The following is a 20,276-nucleotide window of genomic DNA, read 5'->3' on the forward strand; positions in this document are numbered from 1 at the left end:
GCATCGCTGGAGCGAACCTTTGATAATTTTGAGTGGGAAAATAAAGACTACAACAAAACAAGACAGAGTTACGGTGCATGCAGGAGTCATTTGTTTGGGAATTTAGATGAACTTTCACATAATTGTCTATTATACAAAATTGTGAAACAGTGAACCCCTTTGGCCAAAATAACTTTTAATGTAGTCTTCTTGCCCACGGTCCCAGATCGGTTATATATTGTGTCTCCTTCTGATTTATACCGGGGGTGTGGTTAGAATGCTGATCCAAGATCTGCACAGTTGATGAAGCCCGGTAAAGACGGCTACTAGATATGTTTGAATCATTTTATCGGGCGCAGTTCCTAGGAGCAGTGGAATGGTATTACTCGGCCAAATCTTCTCAATGAGCGGGCCAGGCGAGGTAAATTAATCGCACCTAAAATTTTGCACATGCGCAGACCATACAGTCAATGGCGCAGACAGCCAGCAATGTTGACAAACAACTGGGGAGAGGCCAATTGCACCGTAAGGGAAATATCCGGATCTTGTATACAGCTATTGTACAAATACTGTATTCTCTATGCAATTAAATGTTTCAAGCAGCGTTGTACAAATGCCAAATGTTCGACATTTGCCTGGCTTTATTACTGTCTGAATAGCTAAGGTTAGTTTACGTTAATTCACAACATTAGCTAGTAGCAGCTAGCTATATCAAAGGTGCTTTGTTTAACTGACCCGTCGCAGCTTGAAGGAACCGTTGGAATAATGCAGATTGCTACATATTCGTAATTTATACAATTACATATCGGTATGTGTGTTGGTTTGCTACTACTTTAGCAGTCTGGATTTGGCATTTCGAATTTTAACATTTAGCTTCAGCTGTTTGCATGACGTTTTCGGCAATGAAATGATCTGGAAAGTTACAGGGTAACAGTCGTTATTTGCTGAATGAGGTTCCAAGCTCGCGGCTACATTGTAGGGGGCAACATCCACTGTAACTACTGAAGGGGCCTAAAGATTACTGTTATCACTCCAATCAAACATACTGTAATGCTGGTTCCTTGAATGCTTTCTAGATTTTTTGGAAATCAGAGGTTTCAGGTTTGTGATTGGGTATCTATAGCCTAGTTTGTTTTTCCCAAAATATTACCAACTTTACCTTTTTCCTCAAGCCTGTTTAGCTCCCGGGTGAATGAAGGAGATTTGTCTTTCCAGTTGACACTCTGTGAAAATGAAGGGGTGAGCTAACAATGCATTGATTTAACCATAATCCATTTGAACCAAAGCTACTTCCACATGATTTGTTGTAATAAATTTGAGTGTTGGGCTAGATGGTCATATTCTAGCACAAGTTGAAAGAGCGGTGTGTTACTGTATATTTGTTACTGTGTATTACCATTGTTCTTCTCATTTTGTTATGTAGTCAACAGAAAAGCCCTGACCCGGATGAAAGTGCACATGTCATTGAAGAAGGTAATGTCATGTAGAAAGGAAATAACGACCCTCAAAACATCAGAAGACAAGACACCCAGGGTATTTTCTTTCTGATATTATAGAGACTGTATTCTGATTTTTGCTCTACCAGGTGCAGTGGCTACAGCAGATGACCCATCAGCTGCCATCGCCACCATTCAGTCTGCCGCCACCTTCTCCTCAGAGCATCCAATAAAGTATCTATTCAAGACGGAGGGAGCTGGGGGGCAGGTAGGGGAGCTGTACTACCCTCCCGCTGGGCAGGTACAGTTGGGAAAAGCATACTGTACAGGGCTCACTAGATCTAGCCGAAGTCCCTGAGCTGGAGCTCTGAGCCCAGCCAATGCCCATCCAAGGTTTTCTAAGGCTCAGTCTTCTGTCATTACTAATGACCGATTGAATGTTTCGCTCAACAAACCTGTGTGTTTTCTTTTGCTTAAGGTGACATACAGAGTAATCCAGGTGTCTGATGGACAGTTGGAGGCTCAAAGTGATGGAGCCACAGCGGTCAGTGTGCTAACTGGATTTCCTGCAGCCACACAGCCTGTGGCCCAGGTGAGAATTTATACGAGCAGGACTTGGGGCACTCCCAGCGGGAAACACTTTTACCCACCAGGCTAGTAGTATTTGATTAAAGTCAGATTCTGCAAATCAAACATAGCATTGTTTTTAATCTGGGATAGCAAAGATGATCTACTCTAATCTATTCCTCTACTTCTACTACTCACTGTATACAGTTTCGATTGTTATTCAACTGACAAAGGTGTCCTCTTGCTGTAGGCTTTGTACTCTCAGTCCGAGGGGTTGGAGGGGGACGGCACGGAGACACATTACACCTACTACCCTGCAACCATCGCTGATGCTTCACCAGGCACCATGGTAACCAGCGTGGTGCAGGCATCTGATACACATCTAAGTCAGAGCACTCCCACTGGTGAGGAGATGGAGACTCAATCACATAGAAATAGAATTACTATATTGAATGAATAGATCCTATTTCTATGTTCCATCAGGTTGGGCATTTATTTCCAATTGGCTTTCCATTTTGAATGCCATTTGATATTGATACAGTTAGAGTACCAGTCAAATATGGACATAATATGGACTTGGTATTTTACTAAATAGGAACCCTACCATGTCACAACAGCACTGATTGGCTCAAATGCATGAAGGAAAGAAATTCCACAAGTTAAATTTTAACAAGGCACACCTATTAATTTAAATGCATTCCATGTGACAACCTCATGATGCTGGTTAAGAGAATGCCAAGAGTGTGCAAAGCTGTCATCAAAGCAAAGGGTGGCTACTTTGAAGAATCTAAAATCTAAAATATATTTTGATTTGTTTAACACTTTTTTTGTTACTACATGATTCCGTATGTGTTATTTCACAGTGTTGATGTCTTAACTATTATTCTACAATGTGGAAAATGGTAAAAATGAAGAAAAACCCTTGAATGAGTAGGTGTGTCCAAACCTTTTGACTGGTACTGTATATTGTTAATTTGGATTGAAAAAAGCAAGGGACTTCTTTGTTTCAGGGCAGTTGTATGTGATGATGTCCCCCCAGGAAGTGCTGACGGGAGCCAACCAGAGGTCCATTGCACCTCGCACACAACCGTACAACGTGTAAGCTGCCATTTTGATCAGTACAGTAGGTATTGTGATGGCTCTCCTGGAGAAGCCAGGAGAGTCATCACAGTTACCATACTAGTTAGTCACACTGTCCTGTGTCCATTCATGAGTTTCTTTGTGTTGGGCTATTTTATTAGCCTTGTTACTGTTTTAGCTGCACACATGGATGTGTGCATGTGTATGCTGTGTATGCCAAAGTTTTCAAGGTAATATCTGTTTATTCATGTCTATACTAATTGTGTCTTGTAGAAAATCAGAGGTCCCACGCACTTCTAGAGATGACAAAAGACGAGCCCAGCACAACGAGGGTGAGACCTAGACACCGATCATAAATTACTCATACAATACTTCATATGAAATGTCTCTTAAATGCTAGTTGGATTTGGATGTTACGATGAGCACAGAATCATGTGTTGCCCTGCCTACCTACTCAAATTTGTTATTGTGTCATTTGTCTTCAAGTTGAACGTAGACGCAGGGACAAGATCAACAACTGGATCGTCACGCTCTCAAAGACCATCCCAGACTGCAACATTGACCCTACCAAGTCAGGGCAGGTCAGTATCAGCAATGAGGTCAGTATCACCATAAAATGGGTCACTGTCAAGTCTCATGGGTATGGCCAGGAGTTTTTCCTGACCATGACACCTGACTAGAAAAAACTTAACTATAAAAAGGAGTACCAAGAGTTTTTTTCTTGTCGGAACACATTCTCAGGAAAAACATCCTGGCCCTACATGGGAGAGGGTGACACAGTCTTTGTGTTTTGGTTCAATCTTGTCGGAACACATTCTCAGGAAAAACCTCCTGGCCCTACATGGGAGAGGGTGACACAGTCTTTGTGTTTTGGTTCAGAGTAAAGGTGGGATCCTCTCCAAAGCCTGTGACTATATCCAGGAGCTTCGGCAGAACAACCTCAGACTGGGGGATGACCTAAGCACCTGGATAGGCTCAGAATGGACAACCAACTACTGAGGCAAGAGGTAAGATACTATGGCTGATATTTTGCCCAATATTGTCGAAAGAGCTAATTGGTCAAAATACCAAAAAGTGGGAAAGATCCGAATTGGGCTGCCTGTGTAAATGTAGCCAACTTTAAATCGTTCACGTGTTGTAATAGGTTCTGATTTTGATGATCAGGCTGTAGGATTAGCGAGTGAGAGATTTTTGTGCTATCAATCCTGTTCACCTACTTACTGCAACACTAATTGTATATGCAATCACACAGAATCACAGAAAACATTTCTTTGAGATTTGACAACGTCGTCGTACTGCGCAGCATCACTGGTCTACAGTCGTGGCCAAAAGTTTTGAGAATGACACAAATATTAATTTTCACAAAGTCTTCTGCCTCAGTTTGTATGATGGCAATTTGCATATACTCCAGAATGTTATGAAGAGTGATCAGATGAATTGCAATTTAATTGCAAAGTCCCTTTTTGCCATGCAAATAAACGGAATCCCCCCAAAAACATTTCCACTGCATTTCAGCCCTGCCACAAAAGGACCAGCTGACATCATGTCAGTGATTCTCTCATTAACACAGGTGTGAGTGTTGAGGACACGAGGACAAGGCTGGAGATCACTCTATCATGCTGATTGAGTTTGAATAACAGACTGGAAGCTTCAAAAGGAGGGTGGTGCTTGGAATCATTGTTCTTCCTCTGTCAATCATGGTTACCTGCAAGGAAACATGTGGCGACATCATTGCTTTGCACAAAAGGGCTTCACAGGCAAGAATAATGCTGCCAGTAAGATTGCACCGAAATCAACCATTTATCGGATCATTAAGAACTTCAAGGAGATCGGTTCAATTTTTGTGAAGAAGGCTTCAGGGCGCCCAAGAAAGTCCAGCAAGCGCCAGGACTGTCTCCTAAAGTTGATACAGAATGGCAGCAGGCAGGTGTGAGTGCATCTGCACGCACAGTGAGGCAAAGACTTTTGGAGGATGGCCTGGTGTCAAGAAGGGCAGCAAAGAAGCCACTTCTCTCCAGGAAAAACATCAGGGACAGACTGATATTCTGCAAAAGGTACAGGGATTGGACTGCTGAGTCATTTTCTCTGATGAATCCCCCCTCCGATTGTTTAGGGCATCCGGAAATAAGCTTGTCCGGAGAAGACAAGGTGAGCGCTACCGTCAGTCCTGTGTCATGCCAACAGTAAAGCATCCTGAGGCCATTCATGTGTGGTGTTGCTTCTCAGCCAAGGGAGTGGGCTCACTCACAATTTTGCCTTAGAACACAGCCATGAATAAAGAATGGTACCAACACATCCTCCGAGAGCAACTTCTCCCAACCATTCAGGAACAGTTTGGTGACAAACAATGCCTTTTCCAGTATGATGGAGCACCTTGCCATAAGGCAAAAGTGATAACGAAGTGGCTCAGGGAACAAATCATCGATATTTGGGGTCCATGGCCAGGAAACTCCCCAGACCTTAATCCCATAGAGAACTTGTGGTCAATCCTCAAGAGGCGGGCGGACAAACAAAAACCCACAAATTCTGACAAACTCCAAGCATTGATTATGCAAGAATGGGCTGCCATCAGTCAGGATGTGGCCCAGAAGTTAATAGACAGCATGCCAGGGCGGATTGCAGAGGTCTTGAAAAAAAAGGGTCAACACTACAAATATTGACTCTTTGCATCAACTTCATGTAATTGTCAATAAAAGCCTTTGACACTTATGAAATGCTTGTAATTTTACTTCAGTATTCCATAGTAACATCTGACAAAAATATCTAAAGACACTGAAGCAGCAGACTTTGTGTTATTCTCTAAACTTTTTGCCACGACTGTACAAATCACCTCGCATCCAAACAACAACTTATTAACTACTTATAAAGCAATCGAGGTTAGGGGTTTTGCACCTCGTCGTGCTCAAACTGTACCCCTCAAACATGCTGAAAATGTAACTTGCAAACAAAATATCAAACCAAAATACCAACAGCTTTTTACGAAAATCAATGCATCAGATGTAATAATAGGTTTTGTTTGAGCTGCTTTTCCCATCTAATTTTGCACAGGTAGAAGACTGGAAATCCAAGAACCAGGTTCTGAGGAATCAGCTGCGACAGAATGGCATTGTAGGAGCAGCAAACGCAGACACTCAGTGAGGAGCAGCAAGGGTAGTCGGGGGAGAATATCTCAGTGAAGGGATGGAACTTTTGACCTCAAACTAAAAGAAAATTCTCACTACAAAAACTTCACTACAAAATCAGTCTGAAGGAGTTTGCAAGATATGTAAAATGTGGCCATTTAATGACCTAAGTAAAGAAAACCATGTTAGCTCTTGTAAATATTTTTCCCGCAGCTCTTCAGCTGTTATATACATACTTGTTTAGCTTTTTTACCTTTTTGACACAATTGCGCTTCATTGTATCAGGTATATATACTAACTCTTAGTATAGGTTTCAAAATACATTTTACATTTGACACATCTAGAGTATCAGATGTCCCCACTTGCAGAAATGACTCGGAACTTTGTTTTTTCTAAACTTGTCAGCGGGAAATGTATTATAATGATATATATTGTAATAAAGGATCTTTGTATTGATAAATTATAATGGAACTTCATATTTGAGTGGAAAGACTTCATGGGATTGAGAGCTTTCTATTCAGTTTACTTATTGAATCAAATCCAATTTTATTGTCACATACACATGATTAGCAGATGTTATTGCGGGTGTAGAGAAATGCTTGTGCTTCTAGCTCTGACAGTGCAGTAATATCTAACAAAATACACAACATACACACACACAAATATAAGTAGGAATGAATTAAGACTATGCATATGGATGAGCGATTTCAGAGCGGAGCAGACTAAGATACAGTAGAATAGTATAGCAAAAAACAGTACATATGATATGAGTTATGTAAGCATTATTAAGTGAATGAGATACTGTAGAATAGTATAGAAAACAGTATATACACATGAGATGAGTAATGTCAGTTATGTAAACATTAAGTGACAAAAGATACCATAGAATAAGATAGAATACAGTATAATACATATGTAAACATTATTAAAGTGACTAGTGTTCCATTCCTTATAGAGGCCAGTGATTCCTAGTCTATGCCTATAGGCAGCAGCCTCTAATGTGCTGGTGATGACTATTTAACAGTGATGGCCTTGAGATAGAAACTGTTTTCCAGTCTCGGTCCCAGCTTTGATGCACCTCTACTGACCTCGCCTTCTGGATGATTGCGGGGTGAACAGGCAGTGGCTCAGGTGGTTGAATCTACTAAGAACATGAGTGGTATCATTCAGAGTGTTCATTTAATCATTGGCTAACCTATTACATAATGTATGATTGTCATTAGAAATTTGTATAAAACAAATTTACGAGTAAGATGGATGTAATAACTATATTTCCAATGGTTTTACTGTTTCCTGAGTGCATGCAATTTATGTGATCTCGCCGGCAGTGGGTCCTCTTTCGGAGACACTGGCGCTTTAAGAATGAGACTACAGTGTAGCAGTCCTGTCGTCACAGTTCAACGTGAAATTGTATGGTAAACGATTTTACTATTTATTGTACCGAATCGCATAAACCAAGCCATTTGATGTCGTTTACACGCGAATAAGACAAGGGCCAAGAAAATGATCTGCATTTTATTGGTAGCTGGTCACGGCACTGTTCTAGAAACTCAGATAAAGGTAAGTTGTTTATGTAAGCAGACGAGGTTTGGGTGCAGAGGTCGTTATAAAGTACATGGTTAATTTCACAACACAACCAGGTCAATGCACACAAAAACACACTGCACTTAAATAATACAAAAATCAGACTTACCGCTGAACAAGGTAGGCTAACTACCAAAATAATTGAAAGATGTCGTTTCGAACAGAACGTTTTTTCAGGAAGAAAAAGGGATGTTCAATGACACAACGTTCAGTCAGTCTTGGCGTGTTTACATACAGTGCATTCAGAACGTTTTCAGACCCATTGACTTTTTCCACATTTGGTAACGTTTCAGCCTTATTTCAAAATGGATTACATTGGTGAGGGGAAAAAAAAACAATTTACACACAATACCCCATTAAACACAAAGCGCACATTTTTTGTTGTTGAAATTTGCAAATATATCGAAGGTCTGAGTTCCTGAGCGCTCTGGAGCAGGTTTTCATCAAGGATCTCTCTGTACTTTGCTCCATTCATCTTTCCCTCGATCCTGACTAGTCTCGTACCTTTTACTGAGGAGTGGCTTACTTCTGGCCACTGCCATAAAGGCCTCATTGGTGGAGAGCTGCAGAGATGGTTGTCCTTCTGGAAGGTTTTCCCATCTCCACAGAGGAACTCTGAAGCTCTGTCAGAGTGACCATCGGGTTTTTGGTCACCTCCCTGACCAAGACCCTTCTCTCCCGATTGCTCAGTTGGCCGGGCGACCGGCGCTAGGAAGAGTCTTGGTGGTTCCAAACTTCTTCCATTTAGGAATTATGGAGGCCACTGTGTTCTTCAGGACCTTCAATGCTGCAGAAATGTTTTGGTACTCTTCCCTAGATCTTTCTCGACACAATCGTGTCAGAGCTCTACGGATAATTCCTTCGACCTCATGGCATGGTTTTTGCTCTGACATGCACTGTCAACTTTGGGACCTTATATAGACAGGTGTGTGCCTCTCCAAATCATGTCTAATCAATTGAATTGACCACAGGTGGACTCCAATCAAATTGTAGAAACATCTTAAGCTCAATTTTGAATCTCACAGCAAAGGGTCTGAATACTTAAGGTATTTATTTTATTTTTTTTTTTTTTTGCAAAAAGGTAAAAAAAAAAAAAAGTTTTTGTTTTGTCATTATGCGGTATTGTGTGTAGATTGATGAGGGGAAAAAAATATTTAATCCATTTAAGGCTGTAACATAACACAATGTGGAAAAAGGGAACGGGTCTGAATACTTTCTGAATGTACTGTACGTCTCTTTGTCCCTATTCACCTGTATGACTGTAGGGCAGGCTGAGCTGTGTGTGAGTGAGGGAGAGAGTGATAACTGGTCACTATGCTATAGGCCTGCTGAATTATGTCCAAGTATCAACATCCTTTGGAGAATATTATTTTAAGAGGAGTAAATAAAGTTCTACGGTGTGTAACAACTTCCAAACCCACATCCCATCACTCCTTATTTGTAATTTCTCTAGAATGATGCCACTGGTTTGTATGGACAGCTGACTGGGGTGCCAAAGGCATTGTTGCCTGGGATAGGAGGAAAGAAAATTCTGGACTTCTGGTGGGAAACGGTGAACACGTGAGTAATCAGTCAAATGTAATGACTGTGGACTGCCCTTTACAGTTTTTTGCTGTACAACATGTCTTATACTCAGTCCCAGTTGACATAATTGCATTATTAAATCCCTTTAACTTTGGAATATTGTGCCTTCAGAAAGTATTCAGACCCTTTGACCTTTTCCACGTTTTGTTATGTTACAGCCTTATTCTAAAATGAAAAATCCTTGAGATGTTTCGTAGTATAGGATCGTAGTATACCTGTGGTAAATTCAATTGATTGGACATACCTGCCTATATACGCCTGGCACAGTTTACAGTGCATGTCAGAGAAAAAAACAAGTCATGAGGTTGGAGGAATTGTCCGTAGAGCTCCGAGACAGGATTGTGTCGAGGCACAGATCTGGGGAAGGGTACCAAAACACTTATGCAGGTCCCCAGAACACAGTGGCCTCCACCATTCTTAAATGGAAGAAGTTTGGAACCACCAAGACTTCCAAGAGGTAGCCGCGCGGCCAAACTGAGCAATCAGGGGAGAAGGGCCTTGGTCAGGGAGGTATCCAAGAACCCAATGGTCACTTTGACAGAGCTCTAGAGTTCCTCTGTGGAGATGGGAGAACCTTCCAGAAGGACAACCATCTCTGCAGCATTCCGCCAATCAGGCCGTTATGGTAGAGTGGCCAGACGGAAGCCACTCCTCAGTAAAAGGCACATGACAGCCCTCTTGGAGTTTGGCTAAAGGCTCTCAGACCATGAGAAAGAAAGCAAGCATCACGTCTGGAGGAAACCTGGCACCATCCCAACGGTGAAACATAGTGGTAGCAGAATCATGCTGTGGGGATGTTTTTCAGCGGCAGGGATTGGGAGACTAGTCAGGATTGAGGCAAAGATGAATGGAGCATTGTACAGAGAGATCCTTGATGAAAACCTGCTCCAGAGTGCTCAGGACCTCAGATTAGGGTGAAGGTGCACCTTCCAACAGAACAACAACCCTAAGCACACAGCCAAGACAATGCAGGTGTTGCTTCGGGACAAGTCTCTGAATTTCCTTGAGTGGCCCAGCCAGAGCTTGGACTTGAACCCGATCAAACGTCTCTGGAAAGACCTGAAACTAGCTGTGCAGGAATGCTCCCCATCCAACCTGACATAGCTCGAGAGGCTCTGCAGAGAAGAATGGGAGGAACTCCCCAAATACAGGTGTGCCAAGCTTGTAGCGTCATACCCATGAAGCATCGAGGCTGTAATTGCTGCCAAAGGTGCTTCAACAAAGTACTGAGTAAAGGGTCTGAATTCTTATTTAAATGTAATATATATATTTTTTTAATATAAATTAGCAAACATTTCTAAAAAAACATTTTTTGCTTTGTCATTATAGGCTATCTCATGTGTAGATTGAGGGAGACCCCCCCCCCCCCCCCCCCCCCCAATTTAATTAATTTTAGAATAAGGCTGTAACGTAACAAAATATGGAAAAAGTCAAGGGGTCTGAGTACATTCCAAATGCACTGTATTTATGTATTTCTCTCCAGGCGGCAGTTGTTCAGTGAGGTCTATCTGGTCACAAACGCAGACAAGTAAGTACAGTAACATGTGGTGAAAGTGTTGACACTTGCTGTATTTCATCATAGCAGACTGAACTGAACCTGCCTCCCATGTATTTACATTTAAGCCAATTGAATTGGGAAATGTTGTCCTATGAGCTGGAAATGATTGATTATCTACCAGTTACTGCTTAGCTGTTCCCCTTTTTGTCTCCCATTGCAGGTATAAGCACTATGAGCGCTGGGCAACGGCCAATGACTTCCCTGTGGAGAATGTAGTGAACGACGGCAGTACAACCCTTGAGGGCCGGCTAGGAGCAGTGGCTGACCTGGAGCTCGCCATCCGCAGCCGCAAGTTGCAAGACGATATCATGGTGGTACGGCACTGATCCTAGATGTCATTTTATAATTTCTTAATTGTGTGGATTGAAATGTTCCATTGTGTGGGGATTATTTTTCAAACAACATGTTTGTGGACAGATTGCAGGGGATATGCTCTGTGCAGACCAGAACTTTGATATTGCTCAGGTTCTCCGCTTTTCAGGTCCAAGGTAAGATAACATATGTGCTCCTTCTGGTGAAAAACATCATATACCTCACCTCTGAGAAACTGAACCACGCTCATAGCAGAGTAGGTTTTTGGCCTTGTTTACATGTTAGTATCTCTGTATTTGACTTAGCCTGGAGAGTTGGCCATATACTATGAGCTAGAGGAGGGAGAGAAGAGCAGCTCCAGGGGTATAGTGGAGGTATGCCCTGAGACCCACAGGTAGGCAACAAGAAACATAATCTTTGGCTGAACTTATCTTGATGCCAGTATATTGTTGATAACAGTACTCTCGTTTGATCACTGAATGGGTGATTTGCCACCAACAGAAAAGTCTAAAAGACTGGGTATCTCTGTGTATTTTAGGATATCTCGCTTCCTCGAGAAACCACAGGAGGGAGTGACAGCATTGCGTCTGGCCAGTGTGGTGTTCTACTGCCTTCGCAAAGCCACACTGCCTTACCTCTCGGATTTCCTCACCCTGCAGCCCCAAGCTCAAGACAGGACCTTCGGCAGGTTCTGGGTCAGTAAGGACTGTGAACATGGGAATCTTTGGGTTTGGGCTCAGTTCAGTTTTCAATTCAGTGTCTTCCCGGAAGTGAATTGAAATTCAATTAATTAGTTGAAAATTGTCTGTTGCTTTATATGAGGATTTTCTAGTCATGATTTGAATTTCAATTCACTTTCTGAATTGATCCAGGGTTGGGGTCAATCCAGTTTTATTTCAGTATCGCTAGTACTATCTATCAAATTGGTTAGCAACTAACACTTGCGTCACGAGACTCACTGTTTGTCTTTTCACCCAGGAGTGGATCATCAATGAGGAGAAGTTACCTGTGTTTGGCATGAAACTGCCCACAGGGTTCCAGCTCATTGGACAAGTGGTGGGTTGATTTTTTCCCCATCCATACAGACTACTGTTGATTAACAGAATATTCTAATTGTCACTATTGTGTAAGTTTCAGGTCAAATTGTTATGACACGAGATATGTAAACTCTCCCCTGGAGAGCATGTGAATAGATTGGCAATCATTTAGATTATCAGCTCGATTGGAATGAGTAATTTGATGATGATGTATATTGACGATATGTATTTATCTTCTGGATATCACAGGGGCTGTCAGACTACACCAAGTGGCTTGCCCACTATTCTGCCCAGCAACAGCAATGCCCTGCCAAACCCATAACATGCCGCTCATACGCAAGGTAGATTGCACCGCTACAAAGACTTTATGAAAAATAGTATTGATGGGTTGTTCTCTCACCTTTTGGACTATCTTCAGGGATATGTAATTTCAGTGAATGTGAGCTAACATCATCTTTCACGTCCTCATAGAGTTGGGCTGATGGGGAATCCTTCTGACGGCTTCAATGGAAAAACGATCGCCATGACTATCTCCAACTTCTGGGCTGAGGTCACACTCATGGAGAGCCAGGCCCTGGTAACAGTCAGGCTTTACTCCAGATAATATACACGACAGGACAATACAACATGCGTAGTGTCATCTCTGATCAAATGTTAATGTATTCAACCATAAAGATAGTATGATTGATATATTTGCTCTGTTTTCTTCAGGTTCTTCTGCCTCATCCGCTCAATGATCCGACTGAATTTGGAAGCTTGCAGGATCTGTACTGTATCAGCCGTAAGGAGGGGTCAGTGTAAAAGCCCCAATGCCACACATGCATGCAGGATGTTTGCATGATGAATTCCCAAACCGTATTGATATTGTTTTGATCTACAGGTACTTGGGAGGTCTGCGGTTACTCCAGGCTACCTGTAAGAAGTTTTACCAATTCTGCTCAAAACAAGGGTGAGAAGAAAATGTCATTGGAGCCAGTAACAGCAAATGCAGAGTATTCAATAACTCTGATGTGTGTGGGGGTGGGGGGGGGGGTACAGCTGAACATTCTTATTCTGACATGGTTAATGCTCATTTGAGTCCCCTGCACGCTTTCTTTGGCAGTATCGCTTTGACAAAGCAGAACTTCACTCTCAAGTATGATACCAACATTCCTCGCCAGGTGGTAAGTGTCTACACTACAGTCTCTATATTTAAAGGCTCACTCTGTGATATTTAGTAGGTGTTTTTGTTCATTTGAATTAATGATACCCATTCATTCTTGAAGAATATCACTTATAAATGTCTCATGAGCCTAGTTCATGACAGTGTATCCTGAGAAAGTCCGTGAGAGATCTGTATGTATCTGTATATGCTGTTTTCAATTATGTTAGGTCAAAAGGCTAGTGATAATGTTAGTGACTGATGGAATTATTATTTCCCCCCTTTCTGCTTTGTTGAAGGGCCTGGCTGGAAGTAGGTAAGTGCTGCCTGGTGAACTGTTATTTTCTTCCATATTTATAGGTTAACCACATACTAATCAATATTTCCTCTGAGTCATATAAACCACATACTAATCAATATTTCCTCTAAGTCATATACTTATATGTTTTTGCCTTTTTTGGTCTTGTCATCTTTTCTAGCTCAAACTCCCTTTTTTCATAATTACATTTCTGTTTATTTATCTAATTTTATAACGTTCTCTTCTCTAACAGTGCAATAGTGTCTGCCACTCTGAAGTGTCTGATGAAATTCTACAACATCACAGAAAGTGTAAGAAGAGGAACATGTTACGCTGGAGTTCACTCTATTCATGCGCCAAATGATCAACTTGTGTTTAAGTTGTTTTGTTCTGTTTGCCCTAGGACCTTCCCAAACCCACCAGGGCCAACTTCATCCTCAACGTCGAGACGGATGAACTCTTCATCACTGCAGGTCTTCAGGACAGAGTTGTGCAGGTCAGCAATGAAAAGACAACACTCCCCTTTTCACACTACTGAGCTGAGCCGAGCTGAGCCAAGCCGAGCTGGACTGTACTTCCCAGGCCTGGTTACTGTAAAGAGTTTTTTTCTGACAAATGTCCTTCTTTTCATTGCAGGTCTATGAGGGCTTGGTCTACATGGACTTTAGCAAACAACTGATGGATGAACAGGGCTATGGTATTTGAAATGTGCAGTCTCAATAGCTGTTATGGCACATAAACACATTTTAGGAACTCCTATACATAATAAGGACCGCCAGTATATTAACGCTAATAATAATGGTGAATACAGCAGTGAGCAGCAATGAACAGGGTTCACAGACAGGGCTCACAGGATGTCAGAAATGACATAAGATCAGTCGCATAACAAAGCAAGCACTCTATCCTGTAGGAACTATCTTCCTTTATGTGCAATCAGTGAAAGCATTACCATGTTTATCTCTCAGTACTACAAGGAGGACGCAAGTGAAGTTAAGTCTAGTGCTGTATGTTGGAATGCAGCAGGTGGTCATACTTAAATGTATTGAGTTTACTGTATATATGAATATTTATAAATATATACTATATACACTGAGTGTACAAAACCGTAAGAACATATGCTTTTTCCATGGTATAGACTGACTAGGTGAATCCAGGCGAAAGCTATGATCCATTATTGATGTCACTTGTGAAATCCACTTCAATCAGTGTAGATAAAGGGGAGGAGACCGGTTAAATAAGGATTTTTAAGCCTTGAGACAATTGGGAAATGGATTGTGTACATGTGCCATTCAGAGGGTGAAAGGGCAAGACAAAATATTTAAGTGCCTTTGAATGGGGTACGGTAGTAGGTGCCAGGCACACCGGTTTGTGATGAGAACTGCAACGCTGCTGAGTTCTTCACGCTCAACAGTTTCCCATATTTATCAAGAATGGTCCACCACCCAAAGGTCATCCAGCCAACTTGACACAACTGTGGGAAGCAGTGGAGTCAACATGGGCCAGCATCCCTGTGGAAAGCTTTCGACACCTTGTAAAGTCCATGCCCCGACGAATTGAGTCTGTTTTGAGAGCAAAAGTGGAATGTGCAGCTCAATATTAGGAAGGTGTTCCTAATGTTTGTACACTTCGTGTATACGCTCACTACGCGTGACTTCCAGTTTCTTATTTTCCAAAATAAAAGATCCACTTTTCACTACGTTCACACCACATACTAGGGCAACAATATGTGATTATACAGATGTACTAATCATGATATTTCACATTGTTTGTCTGCATAATTCAAATCTAACGTTAATTTGCATGAGACAAAGTCCACTTGATCAATAGTTATTGTTTTAGTATCTTCTGGTGCCACAGGTGCCAATGCCATCTTTAGTGCCACCAACAGGTCTTGTGCATCCATCTAAGGTTGCAGTGACTTCATATTCACACAGCTTCTAAGGACATATACATAACATTTGCATACCAAATGTCATGGCCCCATGTCCATCGGTTCAGTTCTTATAGCCCTGGTGTGATATGCTGCCATCTAGTGGTGTGGCATGGCCAACTTTGAATGCAGCAACTAATCATTCTCAGATTAATTAGAGGCTAATTCATTGAGTCTATATGAGTCAATCTGACATATGGTTCATGAGAAGATTTATGAAGTATTTTATAGCATTAGCATATGTGCTAACACAAATCTATAGATACCATATTTGAATGCAATTTTCTTTTCTCAAAACCATGTAAGACTGATATAATGAGATATCAATACCAAATTCAGTGTGGTTCATCTTAGGGACATCCATAATAGCGACAGCGCATTTCAAGTTGATGGGCCACTGTGGTGTTGATTTACAGTAGTTTAAGTGGACGCATGAAATCAGATTTTTGATTTGTCAATAGCTCAGCCATCTTTTGTAGCTTTTCTCAAACTAGTTAAGACCTTCATTCCACATTTGGTGTCATTTGGTCCTATGGTTCATGAGAAGAAGATTTTTGAAGTATTTCTTTTACATATTGTAGCACATTAGCATATGTGCTAATATGCTTCCACTGTTATAGTGTTGCCATCTTTGAATGCATCAACGTCATTTCTCAAAATCTTTATGGACTATTGTTACAAGTCCAAAGACCAGATTTGGAGTGAATCTGACATTTAGTCAATGAGAAGATGTTTTATTATGAATTTAAGCATTAGCGTTACAAAGTAAAATAAGTGGTAATAGTTTGTGGAGTGGATTTACAAAGGATTTAAATGAACACGTAAAATCAGATTTCATGATTTATCAATAACTCAGCTATCTCTTATCTAATCCCTTATATTTTAAGAAATGTACCATGGACATACATACTAAATTTGGTTCATGAGAGGAAGTTCTTTTAAATATTTTCTCAAATTTACAAGATGGAGGAAAATGTATTATGCTGGACCATATGGGTCCTTGAGGCAAATTTGTTCAACATGAGGAAAGACACCTACATACAAAGATTCAAGTCTCTAGGTCAAACCGGCAACAGACGTTAGGGTTAAATTGAGACTGCTTATAATAGTGCCACCTATAGGCCAATCGATACTATTATTTTTGATCAAGTTACTCATGGCCTCTAATTTCGGGGTGTCAAATTAGGAAAACAGTTACCAATCAATGCTTAACAACTGTGAACCCCTGCAGGGATGTCAAACTCATTCCACTGAGGTGTTTGGTTTTTCCTTTCAATTAAGACCTTAATTCATCAGTCAAGTACAAGGGTGGAGCGAAAACCCGCTGATATTCGGCCCTCCGTGGAATGAGTTTGACACATCTGCGGCCTAATGATTGATTAATTAATGATTAATGATGATGATTTTTGAAAGGTAATTCATTCTTTAGGGGTATGGGAGTTTTGCTGCATGCGAGTTTAAGGCACCTGTGCATATCTTTGTGTGCATCCTCTTACATATATCTAGAGCTGAACGTTTATGTATACATTATGAAACTGAGTTTACAATGAACCTTTTACATGTTGATGTTTGTGTGTTGACTGTACACAGGGGATTACATTCCCATGGACATGAGCAGCTTGCCACCGTTCTGGTTAGCTTATCTGAGTGATCCCAGTGACTCTGGTCGGATTCACAGCAACGTCAGACAGCGCTGGCTCAATGGTAAGACACACACACACACTGTAAGCTCGGTTGGCAGGCAGCAATGTTCACCAAGGTCGGGGTCAATTCCATTTGTGATTTCAGTTTACTTCCTGTATTGACGGAATTATCACTTCATAGATTTTAAACTGTAGGCTAGAGGAATCAGATGATAATAAAAATGGATACCTTTGTTCTCTATCTGTATTTAGTCCTTCTGTTCACCTCATTTTTCTCAGGAGAAGCTGAAGTGGTTGATGCCATGAAGTCTTTTGCGGGGCTCACAGATCAAGCCAGGTTTGTGTAAGATGTTTGGAGGCTCACAGATCAAGCCAGGTTTGTGTAAGATGTTTGGAGGCTCACAGATCAAGCCAGGTTTGTGTAAGATGTTTGGAGGCTCACAGATCAAGCCAGGTTTGTGTAAGATGTTTGGAGGCTCACAGATCAAGCCAGGTTTGTGTAAGATGTTTGGAGGCTCACAGATCAAGCCAGGTTTATGTAAGATGTTTGGAGGCTCACAGATCAAGCCAGGTTTGTGTAAGATGTTTGGAGGCTCACAGATCAAGCCAGGTTTGTGTAAGATGTTTGGAGGCTCACAGGATCAAGCCAGGTTTGTGTAAGATGTTTGGAGGCTCACAGGATCAAGCCAGGTTTGTGTAAGATGTTTGGAGGCTCACAGATCAAGCCAGGTTTGTGTAAGATGTTTGGAGGCTCACAGATCAAGCCAGGTTTGTGTAAGATGTTTGGAGGCTCACAGATCAAGCCAGGTTTGTGTAAGATGTTTGGAGGCTCACAGATCAAGCCAGGTTTGTGTAAGATGTTTGGAGGCTCACAGATCAAGCCAGGTTTGTGTAAGATGTTTGGAGGCTCACAGATCAAGCCAGGTTTGTGTAAGATGTTTGGAGGCTCACAGATCAAGCCAGGTTTGTGTAAGATGTTTGGAGGCTCACAGATCAAGCCAGTTTGTTTGTGTAAGATGTTTGGAGGCTCACAGATCAAGCCAGGTTTGTGTAAGATGTTTGGAGGCTCACAGATCAAGCCAGGTTTGTGTAAGATGTTTGGAGGCTCACAGATCAAGCCAGGTTTGTGTAAGATGTTTGGAGGCTCACAGATCAAGCCAGGTTTGTGTAAGATGTTTGGAGGCTCACAGATCAAGCCAGGTTTGTGTAAGATGTTTGGAGGCTCACAGATCAAGCCAGGTTTGTGTAAGATGTTTGGAGGCTCACAGATCAAGCCAGGTTTGTGTAAGATGTTTGGAGGCTCACAGGATCAGTGGCAGTAGTTCCCCTGGTGCGTTAGCAAAGGCACAACACCAGTGGATGGTAGTCATGGGATTTGAACCAGCAGCCCTCCGGTGCTGGTCTGCCCATCTAACCTCTGTCTACATACTCCCCCCACAAAGTTATTGCGTGTCTCTTTGATATGGCTTAATCATGCCATCTAGGATCTTAAGCACAACAAATTCGTAACATGTAAAACTTTTATTTATTTGCAGGACGTAACATATCAACATATCATACGAAATGGATGATGTAGTACAAAATTTGATGACTTAGTTACGCAAAAACGGGCACCACTTTTGGCTCGTAAGCACCACTCAAAACTACTGGCTGAAATGATATAAACATTTAAGAGTGCATCTTTAAGTGAGCATTACCTGGTAATGAAACGGTTGGGTTCTCTTGTCCTCCACAGGGTTGCACTGCAGGGAATGGACTGGAGCAGGCTGGCACAGTTGATGGATGAGAACTTTGCACTGCGACGGTATAGCGTGACATCCTTTTGAGTCTGTCATTGGTTTGAGGAAGTTAAATCTCTTTGCCCCCATGAAGTTGTTGGGCTTTTAAATATGTGACCTTGGAAAGATAAAACATGATCAGCAACTATCATATAGGGCCAGAAGATTTTCCTGACCCACATGACTTGATCAGCAAAAACTCTTGGCCCTAAAGAGTTAATTCTCATCACCGAACAGCATGATTTTACGTAGTAAGATGTACAGTAAGTGCACCTCATTGTTCACACAGGAAACCACTAATACTGGAACGATCTCTGTCCTGTAGGTCTGTGTACACAGAAGACTGTTTGGGACCAGGCAATCTCAAGATGGTGCAACTGGCAAGACAGGTAAAGTATAGAGTTAAAATTTCCAAGATTATCTCATCTTTTCCTATGATGTTTCTTTGTAGTTTTTGTTTATCGTTCGGTGTGTTTACTTGCCAATGCAGTTTGGCTCAGCTGCGAAACTACCTGGCAGTGGTGGTGCTGTAGTGGGCTTGTGTCTGGACCAAGTAAGACTGGTAAGACTTTCACATCATAAACAGCAATGTATACTGTATGCTCTGGAATCATTGGAAGAGAGATTGTGTTTCATACTTTGGTCACTTTATTTTGATAGTCGTGTACAAATGGTTAATTGATGCTCAAGCTATCAACTGCAACTATGTTATATAACTCGACTTGATACACCGCAGCTTCCTAGGATTAGGGCTAAAACGGGTGTGCTTGTCTTTGCTTTGACACTAGGTGGAGATGAGGAGAGCGTTCCAAGAGGCTGGCTGTGTGTTCTGTGTGATTGTGCCATATAACCCATCTGGTACCATTGGAACCAACATCCAAGACTGATTTTAAATGATCTATAATAGGCATCTTAATAATCAATCAAGTGTAAAAATATCTGTAGCTAAGATGACACAACATATATTTCTGTTCATGTGGGCAAATTTGTAGCCCATGATTTCCTGTATGAATGGATTATGATGAGACCGTTGTGCCTTGGTTTGAGTATGTGCCCTGGCTTGAGTAATTTTATAAATTGAACACATTTGTATTTTTATGAACATTGAATAAATATGGTTTATTAATTTATTATGCAAATGCAGTGTGAGTAGCCTAATTTGAGTTATTTCTTGAATCTACCACATTAGGCTGTGTCTAACGTTACTCTGTATTACATATTGCTCAC

General features: G+C 41.5%; 1 protein-coding gene and 1 pseudogene across 1 annotated transcript; both read left to right on the top strand.

Annotated features, from left to right (window-relative positions):
- Positions 1-431: 431 nt before the first annotated feature.
- On the top strand, positions 432-6,644 carry LOC135546298 (upstream stimulatory factor 1-like; annotated as a pseudogene).
- Positions 6,645-7,531: 887 nt separating this feature from the next.
- gkup (glucuronokinase with putative uridyl pyrophosphorylase) lies at positions 7,532-20,188 on the top strand. The gene is given in 23 exon segments (XM_064974629.1): positions 7,532-7,744; positions 9,222-9,328; positions 10,836-10,880; positions 11,071-11,224; positions 11,328-11,391; positions 11,508-11,616; positions 11,761-11,917; positions 12,201-12,278; positions 12,509-12,600; positions 12,731-12,836; positions 12,971-13,050; positions 13,140-13,208; positions 13,362-13,422; positions 13,700-13,716; positions 13,952-14,009; positions 14,102-14,194; positions 14,335-14,395; positions 17,219-17,332; positions 17,551-17,608; positions 19,007-19,075; positions 19,375-19,438; positions 19,540-19,611; positions 19,838-20,188. Coding segments are annotated over 23 exon segments (1,884 nt in total). The 5' UTR covers positions 7,532-7,687; the 3' UTR covers positions 19,937-20,188.
- Positions 20,189-20,276: the final 88 nt, after the last annotated feature.

Source organism: Oncorhynchus masou, chromosome 9 (assembly GCF_036934945.1).
Source record: "Oncorhynchus masou masou isolate Uvic2021 chromosome 9, UVic_Omas_1.1, whole genome shotgun sequence".
In the NCBI taxonomy this organism is placed as follows: domain Eukaryota; kingdom Metazoa; phylum Chordata; class Actinopteri; order Salmoniformes; family Salmonidae; genus Oncorhynchus; species Oncorhynchus masou.